The 24,857-nt window shown below is 40.6% G+C and overlaps 1 protein-coding gene across 1 annotated transcript in view; it reads right to left on the bottom strand.

Moving 5' to 3' along the window:
* Nucleotides 1-20,688, bottom strand: part of LOC108239220 (trinucleotide repeat-containing gene 6C protein-like) — a gene marked incomplete at its 5' end in the record, with an annotated part of 38,964 nt that extends 18,276 nt beyond the window's left edge. Inside the window, 3 exons of the mRNA XM_017421803.3 lie at nt 7,290-7,628; nt 19,012-19,033; nt 20,650-20,688. Coding sequence (XP_017277292.2) covers nt 7,290-7,628; nt 19,012-19,033; nt 20,650-20,688 — 400 coding nt within the window. The remainder of the gene's footprint in view (nt 1-7,289; nt 7,629-19,011; nt 19,034-20,649) is intronic.
* Nucleotides 20,689-24,857: the final 4,169 nt, after the last annotated feature.

The following is a 24,857-nucleotide window of genomic DNA, read 5'->3' as shown; positions in this document are numbered from 1 at the left end:
AGCTAATATTTGTGACAGACTGCTAATAAAGTGCTAAAAGATCCAATTCAAAATTGGTTCTTAGCCAAGTTGTCTGTTGTGTTCACACAAACTAATACAAATATATTTGAAAGCGGCCAGGTGTTAGACTACAATTTGTTGGGCAGAAAATGGGTGGAAAAAGCAGTCAAAGTACAAATCAAAACGTTGAAAGACTGAAGAAATATCACTCAAGACCACTTTAAAAGATAACATCAAAGTCTGGTTCCTTGGAAAAAGAGTTTAAAATAATTCAGGGATGACTCAAGGCTTTTGCTTTTAATTTAATGAGAGAGAGCGGCTACTAAAATTCACAAACATAAATTGCTGTAATTTGTATTACTAAAAAAATATTTATTTTATAATCATCATTGTAGATACTGTAATACAGAGCAGAATGTTGTGGGGATACAAATTCTGTTATATATTTAAAAATAAAATAAATGCTGCTTTGATGATTACATGCCATTTGATTTAATTTTCTAGATAGAGTTTAAAGTTAAACTAGTGGAGGCTGTGCTACATTTAAAAACTTTTTGCCAAGTACTTAAAATAATTTATGACTTTATCACATACACAAAAGAGTAGTTCTACAAGCTAAACATTGTAGCTTTCAGGGTCAAAATGTCAACCCAGAAACACTCTTATGTTTGAGTACCAAATTAGACCTAATCAGCGACAAGAGCCATGTAACTGGCTCATCCTTAGCCTATTATCTCGTAGCTTCTGCAGCCATGACCTTTACTTAACATGGAGCACAAATACATTACAGTTCCACAACAGTCCTGGGAAGCCAGTCTTTTAAATATCTTTCCATGCAACCACGCTAACAAAGTAAAGCCTCAGACTGTTTATTTTAGAGGTTTAGAGATTGAAAGAAAGTCCCAAACCAGAACGCGGCACTGATAAAAGAGCAACACCTCACTGTCTTATTTCTGCTCCCTCTCACGCTGCAGTCGTTGTTGTTTACATGCCCCGTCACATGCATACACGGTTTGTATGCAAATATGCTGTCTATGTCATAACTACATTAGGGAAGTGACAGCGTTTGTGTGCCACCCCATGTTTCCAATATTACCACAACACTTGCCTCTACATAGAAGAGAGAGAGAGAGTATACAGTGAGAGTGCAGGGGAGAAAAAAAAGAGGGCACTGTGTTTCTGACACACAGCGCTGTCGTCTGTAACGTCTCTCTGCTGTAAAGTGCAGGACCGCCATTTTCTCAGTGCTGAATAAGAGCCAAAAAGCCTCTCGTCTGCTGTCTGTATCTCCACAATTGCTTCAAAGGCACAAGTCTTACTGATATTGATAAACGCAAAGTGGACGAACTCAATACTGCAAACTGGCAAAACACTGTCACTGCAGCTTAAATGCTGAAAAGTATTCATTTACACCAAATGTAAATATAAGCTGCCGAAACAACGCAGAAAAGACAGGAAAAAGAGAAAAACACAGAGACAGAAGACAGTAGGGGAGACGTGCAACATAGTAATGAAATACCTGTGGAGAGGTGCCTCCCAACCATTCTGCAGAAAGCTAGGTTTTGTGCAACGCAGCCACCATCCTTGTCTCAATATGTCTGCTCGGCTCGCCAAGCTTCTGAGGCTCATTTCTGAAACGCTGCCAAGAAGTTGCACAGCTCTTGCGCGGCATGAAACAACCCCCATCCCACCTCCTCCACACCTCCCTTCCTTCCTCGCCCGTCTTGCTTTGTCCCTCCCACCAACATTGCTTTGGCTGGGTCTGTCCTCTCCTATCTATTGCCTCCTTCTGGTTTTATTTATATCACGATCTATTCCTGTCCTGACGGAGGATATTCTCCCTTTCTGGAAAAGCGGCGAAACGGGGCTTAGATGGGGGAGGGAACGCTGAAGCTAGAAAGAAATGGGGGAGTCTGGAGACTTTCATTACGCAAGGCACGAGGCAAATCAAAACAAAAAGGAGGACTCGTAACTCCACAAACCCCTTTTCATAAATTAATTCTTTCAAAAATACCTCCAAACATTTAGCTCTGTCTGCAATTAGCACTGCAGCCACAGCTGAAAACCTTTTAAGAGCCTGCAAATTTCTCCCATTTGCATATATTTGTTAATACAGATACGTACTGTATGATCAAACACAATAACAAGCCCCTGTACTTGTGTACAAGGGAGAAACACAGTGATCACAGACAACACTTTGGAAAGCAACAAATCAGTTTACTGGGATGCAGTCTAGACGTAAAGTGTGCACGTTATGGAGAAGCTTGTATTGATCTGCTCACATTTCATTATTAGGATTACTAACATAACAGAGACTGATATTTACAAAAAAGCAACATCAGTAAACACCCACGAGATAGAAGTTACAGACAGGAGGACAGGAAAGACATGAAGCTTAGTGTAAAAAAAAAAAAGAAATCTGCAGCCCCCCTGGATCAAGGCTGCTATTGTTTACTAATTATCCCAGTGCCCTCACAACAAAACAATAAGTCAATGTTTGGGAGAGAACAGAGTCCTATTATGGCTGAGGTTCAGCCTCTTGTGCCTTTCTGCTGTGAGGATCTCACACACCATCAGGTCACGGCCACTCAGTCTAACGTACACAGTGCCAATTCTGCGTCGAAACAATTTATCTGCATTTGCATCTGAAAATGAAGGTCAACACGCATACCATTCCACTAATAAGACGGATCAGCAGATTTACTCTCCTTCGGTGCTTTTTATTAGCCTCTTAATAATCTGAATTCTTCATAACATATAAACATGGCCACAAAACAAATGATCCTTTTGGAAAAAATAAAAAATTGGACGTTATAGAAAAGATGTCAGAGATATTTTTTGACCTTGTTGCAAAAAATAGGATTTTTTTTTAAATTAATTCACTTGTCTTCACAATCTCAGCACAATTTCAAGTTAAAAATAGACAAACATTTGTTTAGACAGCTTGTTTCGGTTTTTAGTGGGTGAGGCAGAGTACAGTTTTACACTGCATCCTGGGGTTTATGCTTTCTTATGACTTACACTGAATGTTTTAGGTAAAATATTCATATTGCATTGCTCTATAGAACAAATTGTAGATTCTAGGGCTGTGCACTTAATTAAATTTGCAGTTTTAATTTCAATTTTTACCGCAAACAATCACAAAAACAGTATATTTGACAAAAAACGATAATTAAAAATATTCAGGCATATTCCATTAAGCGCTCGTGCTCTCATCTTGTCCTGCCTCCTGAATGAGCTGCAGCCTTTCTCTGTGTTCGAGATGAGCAGCAAGAACAGAGAGCTCCGTCGCATTCGGAAACCGTGACATTTAACACCAAGCACTAAGTTTATAACAGAGCAATCAGTGCCTGAATGATGTTCGGGATTCGGGAGAACAACTTTCTCATAGGTTCTGTCAGGACATAATGACTGAAACCGTACAACAAAATACGTGACGGCCCGGACCGTGATCAGATCAAACAGAGAAGGAGAGAGCTGTCGTTATTCATCATTTCATCAGACGCTACCCCCTGAAAGAAACGTCAGAAGAAATGAGACATGCTTATTAAAGTCTCTGTAGCTGTATGTGTGGAATTAAATATTCTGCTCATTTAGGTAACAGGTTTTTAAAACACGACTATAGTCTAGGTTATGTGTGTTTATGCTGCATTTAGGCATCCTAACGTGTCCAACTGAGCTTACATTTAAATAAATATTATGTCAGTTTTTTAAATAAGAACTTCAACAGGAAGGTATGAAGGAATATTTCATCATGAAGGCATTTTACTGTTCTTTAAGTGCAATAAATGCAGTATGTTTCCAAACTTGATGAATAATCATTTTCAATCATTGTGGCTATAATATCGATCAAAATAATTGTTAATATTCTTTCTCCATAATCTAGCAGCCTTACTAGATGCTGTGAATGTCTATGTATAGAAGGAAAAGGGAATGGGGACAAAACATGGGAGACATCTAAAGGAACAAAGATGTGGGGGACAAAAAAAAATGAAGGACAGAGATGGATGTTGGGAAATGGGAGGAAATGATCTAGAAGAACTGTGTGGGCCTCAGCTGTACTGATCCTGGGCTTAATGAAGTCCCAGAGGGGGCAGAGAGACTGGATGGTATAGAGCTGACAATGCATGCTGCCAGCCAGATGATCGTGCTCTTCAACACAAACACACACACCTCCCAGGAATGTGCTACCTCTTTGTTTAATGAGAGTGAAGTTCACATTCTGCTTTTGATCAGATGCATGGATAACTGAGAAAATATAGCAATAGAGATGTGTAAACAATACTTAAAATCTGGTATTTTAATATTGACTTGATTGATTCTGAATGTACATCAAAAACAATCTATTTAACATATTAACTGTGCCAACTACACCACAAATGAACTGAAAATTTAATTGCGATTGAAGTTGGCAGCTTTAAAATGGAGAAAGGTTGTAATAAAACATCGCTAACCCAGTGGTCATAAAACTGACGATAAGAGTTACAAAACAGTTTTAAACACCGAAACTTCAAAAAGGTGAAAGATAAAACCCTTTCAGTCACTGATGTATACATGCAAAAATGTAGAATGCTCTGCATGCACATTTCTGTGTCACATAAATAAATATGTGAGTGAGACAGGGACATGCAGCACCACAGCATGTTCCCACAAGAAAAAATCAAAACTATTAGAATTTGCTTATGCTTGTGTACACGTAAGGCTTAAAAGTTTATGAATAATGCTCTGAGATTCCATCAAAGGGCTGAAGGAATGTGCACTTTGCTGCTCTGTTTATCACAGAGCGACTAAAAGCAGTGTAATAGCAGAATTGACCAAAGTATATAACAGAAATTATTTGCTGGACTAGTATTTATTCTACTTTAACTAGAAAAGCCAAAACATAAATAACTAAGACATCTGGATGTCATGTTTCCCTTTCAGAATCCTATTTCTCTGAAGGATAAACCAGGTCAAGGCCTGTCTTCAGCATGCCAGGCCTAAAATAGCTTTCTCTTTCATACCTTCACTGCATGAAAGTGCCTCTGGATATGGATTGTTACTCATGCAAAAAGGAAACATCAGAATAAGACTATAATAATGAGGAGATTGACATGAATATAGAATGCGCGGCCTGACTAATCCCGCCCACCCTGGGGGCTAACGAGAATATGTGCGAGCTATGTTTTTGGTATACTGGAGGTGGAGGAGGGAGAACGTGTGCGTCAGAGAAAGACTGAGCGCTGCAGAAAAATCCACAGGAGCAAAGGCCCAGAACAAGTCAGACAAGATAGAAAAAAAAAGCAAAAAAAAAACGAGCGAATGTCGAACATTTGTGGTTAACACAGAGCTGATGTTTAATCACATCACAAGACATCCCAGCCGTCTTTGAGGGGATTCCCAAGGCTCTTTTACAGCATCATCAGCAGACTTAAAGAGCACATCAAGTCTATCGTGCATGTACGTACTCTCTTCTCCAATAGACAAGCTGTTAGCGCATTAGCTGCACAGTTCTTTCACTTGACAAGGCTTGTTTACACCAAGGTGTCTTTTTCTTGTGCTTGTGGCTCCTAACCGGTACGTAAAATCTCAAATACTTTTTATTGTATAGCTAAAGGTATCTTAAAAATACAAAAGGGATAGGTTGCGAGTCATTTTTAAAAACATCACCAACACTAACACTGCAATCAAGTCTACACCAATTTATCCAAACAAGTCAAAGAGAAGTCATGATTACCGAATCAGAGACAACCTGAGAAACAAATGCATGCTAATATGAGATTTTCTTACAATATAGCAATAAATATCCTTAATAAGGACAATTTGCTTTCCCTAAGGTTAACACTTCATGTCACTATTGACTCATCAACCTGGATATTAAAAGACACCAGCCAGTCCAGGATTTACATGCCTTTACAGCAGAGTAATTCTGTCTGTACTAAGGTGAGTAAAGACACACCAGACTAGAAAGGAAGGAAATGTTTGTGTATACTCACAGGCACACATCTGAACACACACAGGAGACATTTATCAGGCTGGCTTTTCATGAGGGTTCACATGTAAGCGGGTAATGAAATACAGAGTGAGGCGATGTGGAGTCAGCGGGTGGAGAGAAGAGGAGCAGGGAGGGCAATGAATGCAGCCTGTGTGTTTTTATCAAAACGGCATAAAAGAGAGGGACAATCATCCTCTCAGGTGTGTGACAGACAAGCATGATGGAGGTGAGATTACCTGCTGTGCTCTGGGATTTTTAAAAATGCTGCATATTTTAAAGACTACTAACAGACTTAAAAGATGCATGAACAATAACACAGAATGTCATGCTCATTAAAAACATTTTGGTGAATTTAAGTTGCCTTGAATATTGAACATGCTGGACTCCCGCCCGTCCTCTAGTCAGGAAGGTCCAGTCTGTCGGTTCAAAGACACAAAGAGCAAAAGCAGAGTCGAACCGGTCTGCCAGAGAGGGGCGGTGAGAAGCAGCAGCTTTTACCGTAAGCTATGAGTCACTTCAACCCACGGACCTGGACCTCTGCCACACTCGCTCTCTACTTCTTTCTTTCCTTCTTTCAGCCCCACAGCGGCAGTAAGCCAACTAGCTCGTTCTGCATTTCTCCTCCTCCAAAAGCAGGCAATACTGAAGCTCGGAGGAACGGAGTATGAGGGTGTTAATGAGAGGGAGGAGAAAGAGAGGAGCAGAGGATAAACATATCATTGCTATGGAGATAAATCGGCAAACAAACAGAATCAGGGGAGCTAGGTGATGCCCTGACACAGTTATGATAAATTCAATTGCACCACACAGATAATGCAAAGTGTCCTAAATTATCCACAAAGAGCAGATAATACTTTATCAGGAAATAACTGACCATTAATACTTACAACCTCAAAAACCCAACAGGAAGGATATCAAACAGACACATGCAGTCGCAAAGATAGCCAGCTGTGTTTACTCTTCATCCTTTGCCTCAGTATTCCTCAATCCCCATTTCTAATTCACAGCCAGGCAAAGTGAAAAATAAACAGTAGGCAGCAACACCTGCGATGCAAATTATTCTGCACTGCTTTACAAGCATACCACCACAAGCACAACAACATATAAAAAACAGTCGATGCAGTGATTATTTTTTTCTCGAGGACCACATATACACTGAATATGCTGTCAAAAATGATTCAAAACAAGCTTCCATTCTTTACCATCAAGCTTCACTTTGCAAGGTTTTGCAATAATAATGTATTCAATTTCTTTAAGCATGCACAGAGAAAGGAAACAGGAGATGGTGACACGCTAACAGAGTGTTTAGGCTGACCTGTGGGCAAGCTGGCTGAGGAGGAGGAGGAGCAGAATGGAGATGAGGTTATGGCTACTGTTGCTGCTGCAGATTCACTAGTGTCGGGATGTCCCGTGGTGGGGGGAGGTGGGGTCCCAGATGGCAGAGGCTGGCCCCTCTTTAACAGCTGCTTCTGCTCCTGCTGACGGAAGCGCGGAGGCACCTCTCTGGGCGGGTAGCGCTGCTGGAGCAAAGTTTGCGGCTGGCATCCAGAGGGGGCACGCTTGCCATTTCCACTGCTCGGGGCTGCAGGGGGGGTGGCACCAGGGCTGGTGGGGGAGAGTGGCGGAGCGGGGTCGAGCTTGACAGAGTCTGGCACTGTGGGAGGGGGGACAGGTGAAGACAAGAGAACAGAAATGCAGCATGAGGAGTGTGTGGGGAGGGTAAAGGAGCATTAAGCACGAGCAGAGTTTGGAGCAGACAGTAGAGTGCAAATAACTGTCTGATTAGTTGAACATAGGACTCATTTTCTGATAAAACACTGATTGTTTATAGCTTAAGTGGTGTTATTATATCTGAAATAAAAATCAATATAAGAATGAAACAGCCATTACCCACTAAATGAGCCTATTTACACAAGTAATCACCTGTCTTCTGAAAAACCTTTGTGGTGAGTAATTCCACCACTTTCTTTTTAAAAAACCTTTTTGAAGTTAAATTCAGAAAGGTAAACGAGAGAACCACTTGACTGTAATAATCTCAACACTGCCTTCGGGGGATGGCCAAGACACACGGCTCTCTTACAGTCAACTGGGGGTGCCCGTTCACAGATTACAAGTGATAAAGAAGTCAAGTACCAGATAATGGACTTAGACCTGCCTGCTTCATTATTGTGGGTTATTGTTTCCACCAGGACAGTGTTGTAACGAGTGTTCAGCCCCATCAACATAAGCTATTCATAGTTTGTGGCAGGTTACAGCCCCTGAAATGATTTCCTCTCTGCACTTGACCAAAGCTGTTAGTTGTCAGCTGTTGGTACAGCTGCTGAAGGCAAGAGCTCACGTCTCACTAGCTTTAGTTACCCGTGGCAACAGTGTGAGTCTCTGTGTCAGCTCTGACCAGCTGTTTACAACAGTCAGTGTTGGTCTATAATAACTCGCCTACAACATGGAATCAGTCGGAGTCTGGCTCATTATTTTTAGGCATCACCAAACCAGATGCTTAAAAATTTTGAAAAGAGGAAAACTTCATAGTGCTACCCATCAAGATTGACTATAAGTAGAGAGAGGCCCGTAATCTGGAGGACCGCCTCCTAGTGGCTGGCTGCAGCATAATTTTTAAGCCCCACCCCTGCATGTAAAAAAAAGGAGACATTTGTCTCACTAAAAAATAAAAATACGCCTCAGGGTATTTATTTTGGACACATTGTTTTTGTCCCCATTTCTCAAGAAAAAAAATATATCTACGCTGAAGCACAACATTTTTTTAACTTCTCTCAGTGAAATACAACAGGTGATTACATGTTGTTGCAGATGTGACACTGTCCAAAAACCCTGGAGAAAATGCTAACAGAAAATGTAATTATTTTCCAATAAAAACAACAGCACACTTTTTGCTTAAAAAAACAACTAAAACAGTTACATATTTTAGAAATGTTCAGCAACATAAAATGAAAATAAAAAAAACACTCAACTTCATAAAAATGTCAAAGTCGGTGTACTTATGATTGACAGTCACAAGAATATTAAAATTCCTAAACTGAGAACATTCACTTTTCATTCATGAAACACATAAAACTTTTACAAGTACTTTCATAATTGTAAACTGATCAAAAATTTTCAAATAACCAAACTGAGCTGTGCACACAGATGCCAATCCTACATGGTCTGGTCCTGAACAGTCAAGTTATCTGAAAGGTGTCCCTATGGCATAGGGGAACACATAATTACCCCTCTTGTCCAAGTTTGGGGTGTCTAAAACCTAAATGATGCTTGCCTTTTTCAGCCAACCCCTGTCCTCCACTGGAGCAGAGAATACTTTCCCCCATCACACGTCTTGCTCCTCTTGAGGAATATTGCTTCAACCTCTTCTTGTTCAACAGCATCTCGGAGTACAATGGCTACATACTTCTTCATTTGTTCCTTACCAGGCACATTGGCCAGGATGTATTTCCCACCAATTTCTTTAGAGCAAGATGCAACTGACTCATGTTGGGCACTGGCCCCACTGGTTGCAGCGGCAGGTCGACTGGTTGTTACTGTGCCCAGTTGGAAGTTGAAGGAAGCAGAGCTCTCTGCAGAGGAAGAGAGTTTATGTTCCACTGTATATGGCTCAACAGCTTTGACACAGTGGATTCCCTGGGTACCTAGAAGAGTTGTACAACCCTCCCACCTACTTGCCAGCATACTTTCATTCTTCAACTGGTATGTCTGATGCAAGGACATAAATTACCTCCATCTCAGTATAAGAATCCTGTGCCACATGCAACAAAGACAGAGCATTTGAGACAACAGCCCTTTTCACCAGAACTTTGTTCCAAACCAACCTTTTGACAGTACCACCGATGCCATCAACTTGCCACGACTAATGGCAAAAAAATGCCACTCAACAGACTCAAGTTGGTGCTCTTGTGTAAGAAACGTCAGGTTGATGAACAGGAACTTCTGTTTAAACTGGGAAGCAGCACAGTCTGAAAAAAAGATGACCTTATTTATTTGTGCAAACTTTTCCATGATGCTGACAAGAAGAACTTGCAAAAACTTGCACACAGCTAGCTTATCATGGGACAAGAAGTCAGAAACAACTGCGTAATGGTGACATATTTTGTTGACCCAGGCAGCACAAGGGATTGCTGTAACTTGGTTGTGGTGCCTGGGGCACTTTGGAGTTCGTCCTGGTGCGTCACTGAAAAATTTTCAGAAAAGCCCACTTGGACAACAGCACAGTCACCAGACCCATGTTGCTATATTGATTCAAAGAATACACTTAGCTTTCTTTTGATTAAGGTGTGACCAAGAAGTGTGGCGGTTAATTCTGAATAGTTGGGATCCTTAGGCTCTCAATTTCTCTCAACATTTCTGTTGTCGCTTACGGTCACCTTCTCGTCTTTTGTTCAGCTGCTCGCGTGTCAGGTTCTCCTTACACCTTGCTTCCTTGCATCCTCTTTTCAATCTGGTCTCAGGAAGAGAGCAGGGGTTATTGGTGTTTAGACTTAAACTCTTTCTTGTAGGTTTATCACTACATTAAATATTGTTTTGTAATTAGAAATTATATTATATTATATTATATTATATTATATTATATTATATTATATTATATTATAAAGACTTTGGCTGCTTTAAAGACAAGCTTCAAAATCTGCTTTGAGTGCTGGGAAAAAATAAATGTTAGAAAGCAGTTTATGGTATATCTCCTTTACAGTCGAAGAATGAGTGGCTGTAAGGTTAAAGGTCACCACTGAATATTTCCGAAACATCAGCTCAGGGTCACAGAGCTGTCCCTGGATGAGATGCATTATGTGACATGATGCATGCTGGATAATCGGCCCAGAGTATTTCATTACATAACAGAATAAGCCGGTCAAATTCAATCTAAACAGGGTGCAAAAAATGTGTTTAAAACCTACACAGACTGTGCTCAAGCACACCCAAACATCAGCTGATCGGACATAATACGCACTGAGCCAAAATGGTAGTCGAGTTCTAGCTGGGGGGGCAGCGGCCTTGCAAAGCCAGCAACCAAAAGAAAAAGAAAATCCTCCTTCTGTGGTCTAAATAAGTTACAAAGAACATTGCTTTGCCATTGGCTGCCATCCCATGTGTGTGCAGTGGAGCAGTGAATAAGTTGTGCACATGCAGCCAGCGCGCCACATACAAAAACAAAGAGTTATGTAATGTTGAGGCCCACGCTGAGGGGAGAGGGCAAGATTGTAGAACATGCAGCCCTACAGACTTAAATACACACAGGCATGTTCGCTTATACATGCTTTTCCAATTTTCTGCTGGCGTGTGTTTGTATTAAATGTGTATGCAGGGATTCCTACATTTCTGTGATGTTATTTTTCTTCCCTTTTTATTCTCTGCACAGCCACCGTTCGAGCCACAGTCTGTATCTGTGTGTGTCTACCTCCCCCTGCAGCTCAGCAAACAGGGAGGAGGGTCTAGTGGTGGAGCTCGGCTCTCATCAGATTTCTCTACATGTACTCCCTTGCCTCTTCTTCCTTTGCTCCCCTCTCCGATTCGCCTTCAGTCCCGGTGATCTACCATTATCCTCTTGCCATTGTTTATGTATTAAGGGCAGCAGATGGAAGCAGTAATTCTCGGCCAGTTGGACTCGTCGGGTTTAAGACGCGATTTACTCAAAAGACAAGAAAATTCTGTTGTTACGCCTTCAAAAATAAGAAAAGTTATGGAGGTAATACAGTTGGGATTCTCTGCTGTGTGACGTAGATTTTTCTGGAAGCTGGGGGGGGAAGGGAGAAAAGATGCCTGGCCGGTCCGCTAACCAATCAGAGTCAAGAAACGATGAGGGACAGGGAGGGAGAACGAAAGAGCGAGCCAGCGTACAGGGCGAAGGGAAGGAGGCACAGGAGGGAGGGTAAGTGATGAAGAGAATGGTGTGCAAGCGTGAAAGTCTCCACCCCCTCGTGTGCACCACTGTGAGCACCCATCTCACTGCCTGAAACCAGCTTGGCTCCAAATCCGCTTACAATTAGACCACTATTTATCTGTAACATGGCACACTACTTTGGTTTCTTCACTTTAAGAAACTACACGAGTTTTGCAGATTAAGTAACACAAATAACGCAACGCTGGTTAAAGCGAACAGCTTTTTCTTCATTACGATATTAATGAAAATGAGAGATACGTCAACAGGAAGGGGGAAGACAAACAAACAAACAAATGTTTCTGGCAGGTGTGACACACAGAGCATGTGTCTCCCAAAGCAGCGCTCTGCAGAAAAAGTGAAATAGAGTAAAGAGAGATCAGAGTCACTCTCTGTGACAGCCTATTTGCAAAAACACAGTCCTCAGCTGTGAGGTTGCACAGGAGAATTCCCAGTTCATCAAAGATGCACATCAAAGGTTGGCCTTGGGGCTGTGTGTGCTTCATGCAGAGGAAGACATCTCATTTTCCACTTTTAAAGGGATTTTAATTTTCTGAGAGAAAAGATGATAGCACACTTGCCAGAATGTTTAAGGCCTGGTGGTTGGCGGGGAACTTGTCTGGGGAGACATCAAAGAGTTGAAGGTATATAAAAGAAAGAGGGGGTTTGAAGCATCGACGGCCTCCCCGCGTAATGAGTAAAACCGTAAAACAGGCCGCATTACCTTGAAGGTTGACGGCACCCACTGAGTATGAGTTTTAGTGTATGTGTGCAGATGGCAGCAAATAAATAAAACTTTAACTGGTAGATTTGCCAAGTGCATGTAAGAAGCAGGTTGGTTTTATCAATCCTGATTTTGACGAGGGATGGGCAGTGGCAAATTGGAAGAATTAACGCAACCATTAGGGTGCTTTTATGTTGGTGTTTTCTACATTATCACTTGGTAGTTGTGTCCTAATGATGCTTTACTGTTCACTCTCCCCCAAAAAAAGAGAAAATAGAAACAACTCAGAGTGCCCCAGCATCTGTTTCCTGCCAACAAAGTTTATTTTGAAAGGATTTTAAAGTGGAAACTATGGTAGTGGGTGAGCTCAGCTTTACCATCTCCACTTATTCACTGGACCGGTCTTTGGACCCAAAGCTTCTGTTTCATTAAGTGGGTTTTCATCTGCAGGGCTTGAGGTAAGTAAAAATAAACTGTAGTTCAACGTGATCATTTTCTCAGTAAAAACAAAAAAACGAGCAAAGATCTTAAATTTGTAAAGAGGTCGATTAGAAACAGTTTGTTGTTGTGCTGACACACTTAATATATGAATAAATATATATCTGATTTAAATAAAAAAATAATACAATTTTGAAAAATCTCTAAATGTTTTAGGATGCATTTCATCTTAATTTTTTTTTTTTAAATTTACCGTGTAGCTGCTTTTGCTGTCAAATGAAAAGTAGGTAAATCAGAAAATATAGATATAACTACTTCTTTATCAGATGCGTAATTAAAAGCAGCAGAAAGCCGTATTAACGAGTTATTCGGTCTTTAAAGGGCTTCATCTTATTCTTCCCTGTGGGCTTTAAAATGTGAGCAGCAAACCTCACAAGATAGAAGATTAAAAGGTTTAATTAGAAGTGAATAAATGCGACGCAGCAGTTCGGAGGGAAACCCCTCCCTTCATCAGGTTTAACACAGACAATGCTGTTCAAAAGCCCTTTTTATTTTACAGCACAGAGAAGACAACTAAGATCTACTGTATGTGGGCCAGACCATTGATCAAAGTCATAAACAGAAATCTGAATGGCTCCAAACTATCACACACCACAGACCTAAATCGCTCCAACCACTCTCTCCTTTTAAAACGTGTTTCTGGTCAAACATATGGTTTTCTTTAACCTCAGACAGCTCCACAGGTCAACGAAGGTCGTCTGTAAGGCCGCCGCTTGCAGAAGAGGACAGAAACAAACAACTTTCCAGGACTCATCACTCCCCGGCCCATGGCCTTTCGTGCCAACAGCTGTAGGCAGCCAGATTCCACTGTGTTTTGATTTAGGAGAAGTGAAGCGTGAAAGAGAGCGAAATGTCCCGTCCTTCTGACCTGGGCAGCACCTGCTGAGCCTACACTGACTCAGACTGTGTTATTGACTTCATACAGAAACAGCAAGAGGCTGGGAAGTCTTCTGAAGGAGAAATCCTCTTTGGCATTCAGTTTATCTCCTTATTTTGTTGCTTTTTGTGTGAAGAAATATCTCTTTTTCAGACATTAAAAGGCCAAAATGGCAACTATATTTTTTTTTCTCCCTTTTGTAAAAGCACAAGCTTTAACAATTGCACAACTACACTCTGCACTGCAGCTTACCTAATTGCCGGCTCCAGAAAACATAAAATCCTAAAACACATTCTGAAATACGAATTTGCAAAAAGCTTATGACTATAAGATAAACCAGAGTTTTTTTGTGATACATATTTAAAACATGTTTGATGCTCTGACCGCAAAATATAAAGACCTTATTTTAAAATCACAAGTCAGTTGTGCCAAAGATAATGGTTTCATGTAGTAACACCAGGCTGAGCTGCACAACTTTTACATAAAAGCAGCTGAATTCAGCTGTTACATCACCTGTTCTTTAAACAATTAGTTTATCCCAGTGACTGCTGCTTTTATTTAAACTGCAATAACACACGACGATACAGAGACGATGACAATAGACACACTTGAAAAATCCCCTTTGACTGTGCCACTATTTATGGCTTTTAACACAAAGCACTGGGCATAATTAAGTGAATGTGAAGCAGCAAAATAATTGGTTGTGAAAATACATCTGTGACACTAGTTTAATGTTATCTTTTATAGCGAATGTAATGTTAGCCGTGATGTGAATACATGCCATGCTCTGTCTTTGATAGAAATGAGAAAGCATTTCATGATAGAAACACAATAGCTCATTAGCGCTTATAAATAAACATTAATGCAGCTTATTGACAGCACCTTGTTCGAGCTGTGCTTTACAATAATGGAGAAAATGCTTGTTATTACTCCCCTGGTCTATCACTAACCCTCATTTATTTTAAGAGCTGGTCAGTTACACTTTATGGGAAATCACTGCTCAGGGTTAGTCCAGTTTCTACCACCAAACGTAAGGAAGTCTCAAAACTGTCTCAAAATATTTGCAGGGGTTCTCAATGTCCTCAAGTGAATTGCAGAGGCTCGCACTCTCATGGCTTGAATTAAAAAAAAACACATTCAAAGAGTTTTCACAATGTTGTCTTGGACATCTCAAACCCATTTCAATTTTACTGCAGGAATATCAAACCATTCCCACAAGCACTAGAGCAGTATTTAAAGCCCCAAATATCCAGGTCTAAAAACCACAACAATGAGAGATTAATTTCAGAAAAAAAAACAATATTTTCAAAAAATCCTTTCAAAAGTCTATGCCAAGGTGAATGAAATAATGTGCAAGGCTTAGCCAAACAATCAAAAATAGGCCGTCAATTTTCAAAAAATGGTTGCTCAAAACGTGGCCGCACAGTTTGCTGGTCACTTGGTTGCTCACACTCAAAATTCGGAAACACCGCAACGGAAAATTTGCATATTTTCTTGCAACTGAAAGTCGCCAACTAGACTCTGATAGTCGCAGCCCAGTGAGATACTGCTCTTATGAAACTGCAACTTGTCTGGGGTGCAGATGTGACTCTACTGTGGCGCTGATCTGTAAAGTGAAAATATTAACAGAACAGCTCCACAAAAAAAAGATGCATGTGGTAAAAGGGAGATTACAATGTTTTATGGTACTACAAATATCCAAAATTACCACCCCGTGAAGCATAGTGGCACTTCACACTGCTGATATCTAAATAACAGGTAACTTACAGCTACATGATATCTGAGACTTTTGAAAAATGTATCAAATGACTGTTTTATATATATCACAGGATCCAAGTATGCCGTGGTAGCAAATAACTCATTATTAGTATGAAATCAATTTAATGAAAGTGACCAAAACGGGCAACGAAAAATGAGAATAAACAAAAAGATCTACAAATTCCTTTACATGTTTCTTCAGTAAGCATTTTACCAGTGAGAAGCAATGTGTGTCATTTCTACTCCAAGTATTAGAAACTGAAACAGCCTCCAATCCATTATTACAACAATACCGCCTTTAATTACCAGCAGTATGTAGTGTCCCTGAAATACACAATCAGAGAAAAAGATTTAAATAACAAAAAAATGACCGCCTACTACAAAAGACATGCAGAGAATCGGAGTTCAGTTCATCTGGTCCTGACCAAAGAAATAAATATTAAAAATAAGATATATTTCAGTGAAGGACATCCTCCATCATCAGTGCAGTAGACCCTACAAATTAAAAGAATTTCGATGGTGAGTAAGTCATGCAGAACTGGACTGTGCCTCATTTTATGAATAGATACTTTTATGGGGATGGTTGCTGACTCTTCTGTATTTCATTAACTGTAAATAAGCTGCCAACACTCCTGTTTTCACTCTACTCAACATAAAACCTGAAGTCCTCGTACATGACTTTCTCATAAATAAACTTACTTTGCAGTTCATAACCGGGAGACGGATTTATTAGTGGTTGGGCTTTTAAAAATTGTATCATGCAACCGTTACATACCAATAACTGTAAATACTTTGGTCGGGTTTGCTCTGCTTTTAAATCCCAACCACTATCCCCTCTGAATGGAAAGTGACCATCGTCTTCAGGCTGTCTGGGTCCGGTTGTTTAGTCTGCAGTGGAGGTCAGAAACATACCAGATAATTTACTAACTACACCCAGCAGTCTTAGGTGTGAATTGAGGGAGTTTGCTTATAAAATTCATAAATCTTTCAGAGAAGCCTTGTGAGTCATGGGTGCGTGTGCTAGTAATTGTGAGCAACAGGAAAACTACACAAGTACAGCTGCGTTTGTGTGTTTGCGCAGAAGCAGCAAAAACAAACCGTACCGCTGGCATTTGACGGTTACGTTAGGAGACTGAGAGAGTGAGAAGATGTGTTTGCACGTGTGTCACAGAAACGAGCCAGTAGAAATAACCCACCAAGGGCCCCCTCAGCTGTGTCGGCAAACAGGAAACTGAAGTTCAGCCTCGCAGTTTCACGTGGCTCCATCTGTTTCTTTTGCTCTTGCACGCAGTTTTCCTGCGATCTAAAAATCAACCCGAGGCCTTGCGTTTTAGCAGCCGCCTCCCCCGGTTCTTGACACAAAAGTACCCGCAACAATTCATTTCACCCTCTTCCTTACAGCCCGCCTTCTGCTGCTCCGTCCTCCTCTGATCCCAGGACAGACCTCCCTGTTAGACCAGACAGGAGCTGGTGGAGTGTTGATGCTTAAGGTGTTCCTGAAAATGCGTGTTTATTCGTCCCCCACACTTGCCCTGTTCTTCTAATTAGGTCCCAGCGTACCTTACATTAGTAGCATAAACAATCTTTTTAGATGGTTGGTTTAAATAAATCACTGTGTAATAATAAAAAAAGGATTTTTCTTTAGATTTATATTTTTTTCTGTAAATATTTCAAAATATTACAACTAACAAATAACCCTTTCATTTAAAAGAAGCTCAAGAATTAAAAATAACGTCTTTCATCGACGAATGACTTTATCTTCAAAATCCTTTATAGTTAATTTTACAACTAATAAGTGAAATCAAATTCTCTAATTAATTCTCGTGTGATTATTTCTGAGACAGTGAAGCACAGCGTAGCTACACTTGATACTATGCTCTTTTGACAATGTTTCATGTGATGGGGCGCCTTTCTATCGAGGGGTGCTTTGTTTATTTTCCCAGCACCATACCAGCAGAACTCAAAGAAAGTTGACCAGGATTTTATCCCGTCTTTAAACAAACAATATCATATTTTACAGAAACACGGTAAGCTCATAATTTTGACCTTTCAGAGCCCTAAATACTTAAATGGTTAGGAAATGTTACTTTATTTCACAGGTAATGTTTTTTTTCCCTTATTTCTTTCTTAAAATGTACTCGATTGTAATGTGTATTAATATTAAACAGTTATATTTATAAGCTAAAAACAAACAAATCAGTCACTGACTGCCCTTATTTCTACAGATGGGTACCAACCATTGAAAAGTCCTAATTGATCGAACTCTAAAATGTTGCTGTTTCGAGCAACATTGACGAAACTAATTGCGCATATCAAAGCAGCAACAGTAGTCCTAATTAAGTGAGACAGCGAAAGGTCAAGAAGCTCAGAGGTCTTCTTTTCACGAATTTGAAACAAAAAGTTAAAAAAAGCATTCGTCTGAAAACAATTTTGAGTATAAAAACAGATATGCAACATGCAACTGTGGATCTGATATTGCTGAACTTGACTGTTCATCTCTGCCAGGTATTCTAATCAGCTTTCACCTGGTCTGCACCAGGTCACCCTGCTCGAATCTGGTTGCTCATTCCAACAAAGAAACTTGCTCCCAGGCTCACCGACTGACCACTGACTCTGTGTTTGTGGAGGGCTCTCGCTTGGAGGAGATAAAACCGAAGGTTGCAGCTGCTACAAAAAATAAAAAAATAAAATAAAACCTGCGAGACAGAACGACTCTCCACAAGAGAAGCGCTCTTTCAGTCACCTTCATGAACTTGTCTTTGTTTGTTTGTTGGCTTTTTGTCTCTTTCTTTCCTTCTGAGAGTCCTCCTCTCTTCTGCCCTCCTCGGTGTGCGTGGAGAGCCTACAGGGAGGCTTGAGGAGCAGCTGCATCATCCCTGTGCTCCCTATTAGTTTTTATAGGCACCTGCCTTCCGTTTTTCAGCTCAGGTAGATCAGACCACCTGGCTGCCACTAATTACTCCACTAAAAAGTGTTTTACTTTGACAAAAGCTAATATGCTTTATATTCACGCACAGCAGTAAGCCGAGATCAAGCTGAGGCTCCTCTGAGTTAATAAGTAATAGAAATCAAAACAAAACAAATTCTAATCTTGATATAGCCAATCTCCTTACTCTCTGAAAATATACCACTACTTCATAACCTGTCTGAGCAGAATTCTGCTTCTACAAAAGGATCATTTTGCTGCTGCAAACCCAGCAGGAGATCCATCCATGCAAAAAAGGGGAATACTCGAAAAATTGCAAAATGCATGCATAAAACACAATTATTAAAATTAAATACAAGAAGCTGCAACTCACCTTTGGTTGTCTGTTCTGTGACCTGAAAAATAAAGAAAAACACACAGATATTAGGAATATTTTACAATAACATAAATGTTACGATGTGAACATTTTACATTATTGCTCCAGTTCTCTCAGGTGTGCTACTTCACAGCAGCAATTAGCTAGAGTTATTAGAACAAAATGTTCAGAGGCAAGGTCTTGCTTTCGTTTTAAAATATCGATAACCCCAATTCCAAAAAAAGCTGGGAAATTGCGTAAAATGTAAATAAAAATAAAAAAATGTGCAAATCTCACTTACCCATATCTTATTCACAATTGAACACAGTAAACATATTAAATGCTTAAACTGAGAAATTGTCCTTTGAGCTCAGAGATTTAACCAGAATATTGAAACATTTAATAATATTCTGAAATGCAGATGATGGGATATTTAAAGTCTTCCCAATTATCCACTAAGAACCGTTATTCTGAAATTATTCCACAATTTTTAGACAGTTTTTCTGCAAACTGGTGAACCTCTGAGAGATTCAGCTTCTAAAATGCAACTGTTTCTTAGTTTATTTTAACATTTGACATGTTTACTATGTTCCACTGTGAATAAAATGTGAATCTATCAGATTTGAAAATCACTGAATTCATTTTTTTATTTAGGTTTTACACAATGTCCCAACTTTTTCAGAATTGGGGCTGTTGAAAGTTTGTGTTTAATTTTATTGCTCGATGGGGTTAAAGGGTTTACTGAGCTTTTACCTTAAGAGGGAGTGAAACATCTCTCACAAATCCTCCTCCCTCACATTAAGATAGTTATACATACTTTAACCAGCCGGGAGTCAAAGGGTCAAGGATTCATGCTACACAACACAGCTTGAGTTAAAGGAGATGTCTCACTGAAGGATAAAGACTAAAAGGTGGGAAGGGTTTTTACCCTTCCCACCTTAAAGATGAAAAAAAATCTTTATTAAGTAATTTGCCCTTATATACATGGATTAAATCTCAAGCAGCAGCAGAAATGGCATTTTTGCAGCTGAAAAACAAAACTGATGGTCTTTGTTGAATTATTGTTTGCCAAACAAAAAGTTGAAACTTAAACAAACATTTTATTCTTAAAAAAAAAAGCATCAAAATCTGAACTCGAATTTAACTTTATTTTACCTAAAACATAATTTTAAATTAATTTAAAAAACAATTGTCAGAATAAATATTAAAACAAGTGATCACGACAGCTTTATCTGGGATTTGCTGAGGGGAAAGAAATGGAAATAAAATGGCTATAATCCTAAATTAAACAGGGATCCTAGAGCGTCTTATATGTGATTTTATAAAGGATAATAAGCAGAAACTATTCCAGCTTTAATGTGGGAAGAGATGACACACTGATGTGTTTAAACCTCAGCTGTGCGAGCTGTTTATTGTAGAGTCTGAATGGTTCCTATCTGCTGGTTCTCCGGCTACTACAACTTGTTCCTCAATGTCCAAAAACATGCAGATTATGTTAACTGGTGACTCTAATTGACTTTGGGAGTTTGTTGGCTCCGTGCTGTACTGGTGATCTACAATCTCCCCCAATGGGATTAGGCAGGAATGGGGAATTAACTAATGAACAAACGATGGGAAGAAATTAGTTGTAAAATAAATTGCCCGCTGCAAGTTTACCTTTTTCTGTGCAGCTTCTTTCTTTTTCTTTTCTTCTTGTTTTTTCTTTTTCTTATCTTCCATCAAATGGTTTTCTTCTTGTGTTTTTGCTTCTTTTCACAGCTGAAATACAAATATATATATATGTATATTAAAAAAAATAAAGGACAAAGATTGATCTTAAGCAGCTCCTAAGTTGATGAATACTGATCAGAAATCTCTTCTTCTTTTTTAACCAGCAATGTGTTAACGTGTTCAGATTGTGCATTTTGGTTCTGGTAATGATGAGGGAAGCCTTGTAGGTCTCTCACAGCGAGGCCCCTGGAGACAATGCTCCCAGTCTTAAATCTACACACCCAACTGGAGAAAAGGATTGCAACACAATAAAACGTTGGCAGACAATTCATGATCTAATTCTCAATTGTCAAAGTTTCTAAATATTGCTGGTTGTCTCATGCATCCTTAGTAAGCAGCCTTGAGGATGAAAGTGTTCACAAAGCCACATACTTTTGCCGAAAGCCATCTTACAATGTGCTATTGTTTCATATGGGAAGGCATCCAGAAACTCTATATGAAGACAAACCTACTCTGAAAAATTAAAGCTACTTTTTTTTTTTTATAGCAGACACGTTTTTCAGGAACAACGCACTAAGAGAAATGAAGATGAAAGAAAACACGCAAATTTGTGTTTATTTGACTTTTCGAGTCTATAATTGTGACATTGTTCATGAAACCGCTGGCCTGTTCTCCTGCCAAAACAACGCTGCTGCAGGCGACAGCGACGTGTGCCACTGCCTGGCAACAAGCGCTCCCAGAGGCCCCCGTGAGCCCGGAGCTGGAGATAGACAGCGCCCTTCAGCGCGGCGCTAAAAATCAGTTCCGTCCAATCGCAGAACACGGAAGTGAGAAGAGAGCCGGAGCCGGAGCCGGAGCCGGAGTTCAGACCTGATCCCTCTGTTAAAGACATGAGGGATGTCATGAGAGTTTGGGTTCAAGATTGTATACAAGCAAGATCTGTCCTTACTCCATTTCCTGACTGCATTCATTACAACTAAGTGACAAAGTCAACACATCATTGCTGACAAAGCATCAAAAAAACATTTATCTCATGTACTACATGCCACACCAGCACATGCCCCACCTCCATTAAAAAATAAATAAATTAAACAGAAAAAAAAAAAACAACAAAAACTTGTGACTAGTTTTTTCAGCTAAATCAAACAAGCTGAACCACAGGCTTTGCCACGTTAATGGATAACATTAATTTTATAAACACATATTTGTGGTAAATATCAAAACAACCTAGGAAATTTTCAGCTAAGATATAACGCTCAAAAATCAGCGTTGAAGAACGACGTGCAGAAAGAGCTGCAACACAAAACCATATACACCTAATTTTATTTACTTTTTACCACTGAAGGACCGATTTAGAGCTTGTTTGTGTAGCTTCAAAGCTAAATATAGCTGCTGTTGCATCAGAGGGACTTTTGTCATGTCAGAATAAGAGAGATGCTCCAGTTAATGGGAGCCACTGCCTGCCAGTGACCTGGACAGGGAGACTGTAAGCCACACAAAGCATCAAAAAGGTTACAGCTCAAAAAAGTCTTACTGTGTCCGTTTCCAACACATCCCTTAGAGTCAGAGCACTCATGACATTGACAGGATTCAACACCGACATCAGTTTACTTGGATCTTCCTGCGCAACGGTATTACAAACCAAACTCTGTTGATCAGATTCAGGTGGCCTTTACACAAACGTTTTATCAAACAACAACCTTTTTGGGAAATGCGCCTTTGAGTCACACTTCTTATCAGGTGTGAATCAAAACAATATTAGCAAAGAGTTTAAATATAACCCAAACCGTTTCACAGATCAATCCCAAAGTCGAGGGGACGTTATGACTCTGAATATTTGCAGTGCTGCCGTTATGAGTTGGCACTGAAGCACGTCTCGTGTGAATATAAAAAGGTCAAAAAGGCCGGTGAACTGAGCTCGGCTGTGGCATGACTCTTTTCTGTCAGAACAACAGGATTAGAGCTCGGTGTCCCCCTTTCAACAAGATGCTCACAGTGTTGACAAAGGCAGGGAGGGGAAAAAAAAAAACGACGAAGGAGAGATCAAGGTGAGACTGATATGAGCAGGTGGAAAATTGGTTGAAAAAATAAAAAATAAATAAATAAAGTGGCGATGGAGAGGATGGACAGCAAACATATGTGAAAGCCGCACCACCCCCAAACGTCTCGCTGCTCCACACTCGAGCAATAAAAAGGTGAGGGGGTCTACAAATGATCGGGATGGCGTTGTGCATGTGTTTGTGTGAGAGATGTGGGGGGAGGGGGAAGGGTGGCAGACGACAGTCGCTGGGCACCGAGCCAGGAATGCCATCGCTGCAAGCCAAACAAGAGAACAGCGAGTGGCCAGAAGAAGGCTCGCTACCCAACGACAGTAACGGCTACTGCAGGTACGACACAACGTCCCACGCCCTCTGCTCGCCTGCGCTGTTGGGCAACGGCGCTCCTTTTGAACTTTCTGGCACGCCACAGAGTTCAGCGAGACTGTTGAATGCAAAACCTCAAACGCTGAAAGAAAGGAGCATACGCCACTCATAGCTTCAGTTTGCATGAAGGTTCGAAAACTGCAGGGTAAGCACCGCCAAAGTCCTTGCGCTCTGCAAAGAGGATTGCACTCTGTAAACCACTTGAAGCTATTCTCAGGGTGGTCATGATAATGCTTTCTGACCCAGCCTAAAGGTGAGGAAGACAAACATGGCTTTACTACCGATGAAAAGACAAACAAATTAATAACAACCCTGCAGAAGTCTGGGGAAAACAAGGCCCAACATATCCAAAGGCAGCCAAACAAATACATTTTTTTTTATTTGCTTTTGAAAATTATAAAAATGTTACCATTGTGTGCAATAACATTCTGCAGAATGCATACACTGCTGAAGTCTGACAGGTATTTACAAAGAATTCAAGATGCTTTAAAAGTAGTAATAACAGGTGCACGGTTAATAACCACTAAACTGTCAATGGAACCAATGCAGGATGAATGAAACTAGTTTTTAAACAGTTTTTTTCTATTATTTGACATAAGTAAATTGCTCTCCGTTACATACAAGATCATCATTTCCCTCAAGATTACACTTTCAGATTTGAAAAAACCCAACAAACCAAACAACAATCTGACAAAGCCCCTCTCAGCCTTCAAGCCGGCTCTAAGCAAAAGGTCCTCGAGGGTTCTGAACTGAAAGTTAAACTCTGACCTAAGCCGTATAATAATCACAGCTTTTAGCTGTCTGTTTTTGTTATCAAGCCCCCTCTGGTGCCTCTCTCCGTGAATAGAGAGCCTCTTTTAGGTGCTGACTGGGAGGGGGCCCCCTCCTCGCCCAGCATGGACAGAAAAGACCTCAGCGACCCCTTCTCTAAACTGCCACCATCTACAGACCAAAATTAGGAACCCCAAACACATTAATAAACCCAGCAGGAATCAAAGCCTACCTCAGTCTGCTCTCTGCATGCATCAGGGTGCTGGCATTCCCAGTCTGCACACACTGCCCTCACTGGAGGAGTGTGTTTGTGTGTATGTGTGTGTTTCTGCATGATGCCAAGCTGCAGAACATGAAGGGGATGGAGGCATCATATCTCAGGGATTACACAGCTCTTTAATGCTCACACTCTGCAAACAAAAGAGCTGACAGATTTTTTTTTTTACCAAATGCAACATTAAGCCGTTTGACAGTCTCCTCAGGGATTATGTCAAAGTGAGACAAAAAAGAGACTATTTTAAGCACGGAGAAATATAGGGAGTAGTTTTTTAAAGGGGTGATAGTTATCAATTAAGTGCAAAAAAGAGAAGGATGCACGAGCTAATCTCAGTGAATGAATCTGGGAAGGTCCTAAAGTCCTCGGGGAAACCTCTGCGCCACATGAATGAGCTGTTCGCGGGATAATTTGTGCCGAATGAGCGGCGGTAATATCAGTATCAACTCCGCTGCGCGGCAGGGGCAGCGGGAGGCGTCCCACCAATGTCCGCCGAGCAGAAACAAACACTACGGCAGCTTGGCAACAACACAGGGCGCCCTTGACTCATCCCGAGCAGCGGCGCTCGTCCCGGTCGCCTCGCAGAAACACCTACGTGCCAAACTCTGCAAGCTGCGCGCTAACCGAACGGACAACTTCGTCCAAAAAACCGAGCACCCGAGGAAAACAGCATTAAAACAGCCGGG

This window comes from Kryptolebias marmoratus, linkage group LG12 (assembly GCF_001649575.2).
Source record: "Kryptolebias marmoratus isolate JLee-2015 linkage group LG12, ASM164957v2, whole genome shotgun sequence".
NCBI lineage: Eukaryota > Metazoa > Chordata > Actinopteri > Cyprinodontiformes > Rivulidae > Kryptolebias > Kryptolebias marmoratus.
Note: the sequence above shows the minus strand (reverse complement) of the source record. Positions and strands in the feature narration are given on the sequence as shown.